The sequence below is a fragment of the Sardina pilchardus genome, chromosome 24, assembly GCF_963854185.1.
Source record: "Sardina pilchardus chromosome 24, fSarPil1.1, whole genome shotgun sequence".
NCBI lineage: Eukaryota > Metazoa > Chordata > Actinopteri > Clupeiformes > Clupeidae > Sardina > Sardina pilchardus.
This window is the reverse complement of record NC_085017.1, coordinates 22960248-22966247: the sequence shown is the minus strand read 5'-3', so window position 1 is coordinate 22966247 and position 6000 is coordinate 22960248. Positions and strand designations below refer to the sequence as shown.

At 48.5% G+C, this 6000-nt stretch overlaps 1 protein-coding gene across 1 annotated transcript in view; it reads left to right on the top strand.

Moving 5' to 3' along the window:
* LOC134073186 (trafficking kinesin-binding protein 1-like) overlaps positions 1 to 5747 on the top strand; it is a 16317-nt gene extending 10570 nt beyond the window's left edge. Inside the window, exons 14-18 of the mRNA XM_062530177.1 lie at positions 253 to 509; positions 3310 to 3534; positions 4394 to 4490; positions 4907 to 5369; positions 5436 to 5747. Of these exons, the coding sequence (XP_062386161.1) occupies positions 253 to 509; positions 3310 to 3534; positions 4394 to 4490; positions 4907 to 5369; positions 5436 to 5747 (1354 nt within the window). The remainder of the gene's footprint in view (positions 1 to 252; positions 510 to 3309; positions 3535 to 4393; positions 4491 to 4906; positions 5370 to 5435) is intronic.
* Positions 5748 to 6000: the final 253 nt, after the last annotated feature.

Sequence of the window (6000 nt, the reverse complement as noted above, 5' to 3'; positions counted from 1 at the left end):
ACTGCTTTGATACAGTTGGAAGTGATTATTAAAGTAAGTATAGTTAGTGAGTAAAAAGCCATCCAGTGTAGATATCTCTTATTTTAACGCTTTAGAGTGAGTGAAATACAAGACAGCTTACCTTAGAGGAAAGAGGAACGCTGCTTCATATTGATATTGAAATTTCAGCCTGTGTTTGAATACTCTGATATTTGAACACTCTAATTTAAATTCTCTCTAATTCATATATTGTGTATTTATTTATTCGGGCAGTGGTATGGACACCCCTAAGAAGCGCACGAGCTCTGAGGACCTGAAGCTGGCATTGCGCCGGCTATCTCTGCGGCGGCAGAACAATCTGAGCGAGCGGCGCTTCTTCGAGGAGGAGCGAGAGAGCGGCCTTTTCGACGGACCTCACTACGTCAGCGGCCTCGTCCACAGCGACAGCATCATGTCCCTCGGCTCTCACCTGTCCTGGGCCAGCCGCCCCTACCTGCCCGACAAGCTCCAGATCGTCAAACCTTTAGAAGGTGACCGTACCCCTGACCCTTACCCCAACACTGACCTTCACCCCTGCGTGCCTGACAAGCTTCAGATTGACAAGCCCTTAGAAAGTGACCCTTACGCTAATCCTAATCCTAATTTCAATCTTAACTCTGACCTGCCTGACAAATTCCGAATGGTCAAGCCCATAGACTATGACCTTTACCTTAACCCCAATCCTAACCCTAATCTGAACCCCAGCACTAGCAGCAAAGCCAACGCCAGGAGGAATACGTATCCTAACCCTAACGCCAGTAACGACACAATCCCTTGCATGACCTCCGGCGCTAAAGCGTTTCAGAAGGCGCCCCAAGAGCAGGAGGTGAGGTTTGACCTCCGACCTCGCCAGAGGTCAGGGAGGCGGCCTCCGCACCGCACGCACAAGCGGCCGCCCTCCTTCATGCTCTTCAACTCGCTCTGGTCCGTCATGCACCACGGCAAACACACCAACTTCACACACAAGCAGGCTCGCAGGTGGCTGGAGATGCCCTAGTCATAAACAAGCACACACGCACACACGCACACACGCGCACACACACACACACACGCACACACACACACACACACACACACACACACAAGCAGGCTCACAGGTGGCTGGAGATGCCCTAGCCATAAACAAGCACACGCACGCACACACACACACACACATGCACACACACACACACACACACACACACACACACACACACACACACACAAGCAGGCTCACAGGTGGCTGGAGATGCCCTAGCCATAAACACGCACACGCACGCATATGCGTGCGCCGTGCGCGCACACACACACACACACACACACACACACACACACACACAATTTTTACAAAGCTATTCTTTACTGCTGTGGAGAGTAATGGAAAGCAGATAAAAAAACTATTAATTCATAATTAATGTTAATAAGTAGTAAGTCAGTGAACAGGTGATGCTAGTCAGATGTTATGTTTCCACGAGTTCGGTAGTGCCTGAATATATAACCTATATGTAGAAATAGTTTTCTCTTTATTTTTCCCTACATGCTTTTCAACATGCATCCATTGTCTCCATTCATTTTTGTGTTTTTGGTTTTATCTGTGTGCATTCAGAAGAAATATCAGACTTCATCAAACTGGCTTAACATTCTGGTTTACTTTCATTGGCATAATTTTTCATTTCATGTTTACAGTCATTCATTGTCAATAAAACGATTTCTTCTTCATTTTCTATCATTTCCCTTCATTTCCCACTTCTCATATAATTTCCCATTTTTTCATTTGTTTATTTACTTAAGTAATTTGTGTTTTCACAATCATGTTGTTCTCGTGAGAGACCACAGGAATATGTAAAAAAAACTGACTGAAAGACTGAAATTTAATGTCATATTTATAATACAGTCAGCATGTAGTCAGTCCTACATGCTTGATTATGGAATATGATAATGGAACTCCGACCTCCCCAAGGAGTCCTCAAGGTCAAACTCACAACCATCACACAACCAAGCACCAGACCTCTCAGGCTGCAGCTACTTATTGATTTACATGTATACATCTATTCATTTAGCAGTTGTAGAGGGAGAAGGAGATGAAGGTACAGTAGGAGGTACTCTCAATAGAGTTGGGTCCTCAGGGTTTCTTATAATAATAATAATAATAATAATAGTAATAATAATCACAATTATAATGTTGAGGCAATTGCTCTGTCGCTAGTTTGGAGTTTAACATGGTTTTAAACTCAAACTCCAGTTTAACCTCCAAACGACAGAGCAATTGCCCCAATATGTTTTATTTACGTAAATGATGCCTTTGTCAGACTCAAGGTCACTTTACAAAGTCAACACAAAAAGAGCACACACAGATCCAGACAACAACAACAACAAAAAGATATTTACGATGAGTCTATGCTGTGGTGGAAGATGAGAAGTGCTCCTGAAACAGAAAGATCTTGAGATGAGCTTTGAAGAAAGGAAAGGAGGGACGGTCTCAGAGGGGTCGAGGGAGGGAATTCCTGAGCTTATAGGGGCCATGGAGCTGAAAGACCTGCTGGAGTCTGGTGCAGGCCAGGGCACAGAGAGGAGATTCTGGTTAGAGGATCTGAGGGAGCAGGAAGAAGTGTGAGGGATCAGAAGGTCACAGAGGAAAGGAGGAGCAAGGTCATGGAGGGCTTTGTGAGAAGTAGAATTTTGTGGAAAGTGGAACAGAATCAGTAACCGATGAAGCTGATAGCATGAGTGCGTAGTCTGGCTGCGGAGTTCTGAATATATTGTAGTCTTTGAAGTGATTTAAAGAGGAGGCCAACCATTAGGGAGTTGCAATAGTCTAGACGGGAAGATAAAGTAAGATAAGCCGATCCACAATCGGTGAACTCTAAATGACAATAGCCTGTGTGTAGGGGTGGGAGTGCCAGGCGATGTTTCTTGGAGGAACATCGCGTCCATAGAGCAACATAAGTCACTTGTGTCTGGTAGTCTAGTCTGCCACTGACAGTGCTAGTGGTGTCTCTATATCATATGTCATTTGTTGGTTTCATGAGACTGGTTATGATGATGCCAACAGTGCACAAAGTAGATAGATAGATAGATAGATAGATAGATAGATAGATAGATAGATACTTTATTGATCCCCAAGGGGAAATTCAAGAATTCAAGAATAGTCATGAATGTAGTGTTGATGTTAATGTTAATGAATCAGATTGTTCAAATGAGCCTTGTTTATGACCACTGCACAGACTATCATGATAACCAGCTTCATGTGTATGAGTGATGGCATGTCATAACCTGCCCTCTCTGCCGTCTGTGCCCCCCTCTGGCCCTCAGGCTCAATCACCCTGCAGCACTGGCAGCAGCTGGCACAGCCGAACCTGGGCGGGATCCTGGACCCCCGGCCGGGCGTGGTCACCAAGGGCTTCCGGCCGCTGAACCTGGACCTGGAGGAGGTGTGCCACTACGGCGACTTCGAGGAGGACGAGCCCGGGGAGCAGTACTTCCAGAACCTTCCGACCACGACCACGCCGAACCCTAACCCCAACACCAACCCCAACCCCAACCCCAATCCCAACACCAACACCAACCCCAACACCAACACCAACACCACCCAGACCTATGTGGTCTCCACAGCATCTCCCTCCCCCTGCCTGAGCACCGGGCAGGCGGCCCTCAACACGGACTTCTCAGGTAACTCTCGACTCGTTTACACTGATTTCATTCCCCTCCACCTCTCAGGTAAATCTCATTTAAACTAATCCAATCCACTTCTCAGGTAAAACTCTGCACTGAAAAGTTCAGTTTGATTTAATTTGCTTCTTAATTTGACTTCTCAGCCCCAACTCAGTTAAATTTCTCGATTAGATTTCATTTAATTCCATTTGTCCGACTACTGCCTATTGCATTCAACTCTTCTGCAGGTGCAGAATTTCTACCACTAGATGGCACTAAAGCTGTATCTATAACTGTCTAATATGTCAAACTTGTTTCTATTTCTCTTTCCCCACAAAAAAAAATGACAGAACTAATTTTCCTGATTCAGATCATGTACTTTTTGGAAGTAAAACTTTCTGAATACAGACACAGTCTATAATTCTGTGATGAAACAGAGACCAACAATAATATTTCTTTTGAAACATCTAAGCAAATGAAACAGTGAAATGATACGCACAACAATGAATGATTCATGAAATGATACATCAAAGTAATGAATAATCACATCATAGAATTTGTGAGCTGATGAGACAGGAGAGGTAGATGTGGCCAGCATTTCTAGTCTTCTGTCTAACTGCATTAATATAAAGTGTGTCATTTTGTGTGTGTGTGTGTGTGTGTGTGTGTGTGTGTGTGTGTGTGTGTGTGTGTGTGTGTGTGTGTGTGTGTGTGTGTGTGTGTGTGTGTGGTTTTGCAGTGTATTATCCTGGCAAGTGCATGGCACACACCAGTTCCACCTACACCTTCACAACCTGTCGGATTCTTCACCCATCTGACGAGCTAACGAGAGTCACACCAAGGTACACACACACACACACACACACACACACACACACACACAGATATACCAGCGCCAATAACTTTCCACAACGTTGTTACCACCAGTGTCTATAGTGTTCTAGAATCATAGAAAGCTTAAAGGGGAGCTACGCCAGGTGCGTAACGCGTACGTTCGTGACGCGTGAAATCCATTTTAGAAGACTGGTCTATTTTTTTTCAAATGTACAGTACGCGCCACTGTCGCGAGTCGCGACGGGTGTAACTACAGTACTTCCATTACTCATAGTGATTATTAACTGCTACAGCATACGCGTCGCGAACGGAACGCTTCAGTTACGCGCCTGGTGTAGCTCCCCTGTTATCGGTCATTGCTATGTTACGTTAGCTCCATGTGAGTGCCCCTTAGAGGTGATGACCTCTCCTGACCCTTCCGCAGTCTGAACCCCGGCCCCACCTCCTCCTGCGGGCCGTCCAGCAGCCTGCGCTCCACCCCGGCGGCCACGCCGTGCACGCCGCGCCGCATGAGCCTGGCGCAGTCGCAGTCCTTCACCAACCTGCGCGACTCCACCAAGACCTTCAGCACCTCGCTGGGGCTAGTGCGCCTCCTGCAGGAGAGGGGGATCTCCGCCGCCGTCTACCAGCACCAGAGCTGGGACCGCAGCAGCATGGCCCCCGGAGGAGGTGGAGGAGGTGGTGGGGGGGTCCTCTTCAGCACGAGCGTGGCCCCGCGGGTGTCGTCCGCGTACACCCAGAGGCCGTCCACGCCGCCCAACTCGCCGGTCCGCGGCACGCAGAGCCCCGCCTCGCTGGCCGAGCCGGACGACGACTTCTCCTTCAAGAGCCCGTCCAACGAGAACTTCCTGGCCTCGCGCCCGGCGCGCTCCATCCTCATGGAGGTGGCGGCCGGAGGAGGCGGGATAGGAGGAGGAGGAGGAGGAGGAGGAGGAGGAGGAGGAGGAGGAGAGGGGGAGGCGCGCGACTGCGAGAGCCAGACGGACGTCAGCGTCTACAACCTCAACCTGGTGGACAAGCTGAAGCGCCTGGGACTGGCCAGCCCCGGTAGGGGGCAGTCCAGGGGCCACGCGCCCATCCTGGGGGCCCTCGGCGGGCTGCGGAGGCCCGGCTCGCCCTTCTCCCTGAACGAGGGCATGCGGAGGAACCGCAGCTACCCCGTGATGGTGGGGGCCAGCATGGCCATGAAGGGCCCGGGGCCCAGCCAGGACGACGAAGAGATGCTGCTGGAGCCCAAACTGCCCAAACAGACCAGCTTGAAGTAAACAAGTAAGCAACAACAACAACAACATCGCAAGGACTTTACTGGAAGTTAGTAAATATGAACGACTCATCCATACTGAGTTTACCTGAAGTAAACATACGCAACTCACCCACACTGATTTTACCAGAAGTAAATGAATACGAACAACTCCATCCACACTGACTTCATATACCCCACATGGCATGCATATACTGTAAGCTACTCACAGCCCTGTGCAGAATATCCAGTAGGAAGCCTATAGCTGAACCCATGCA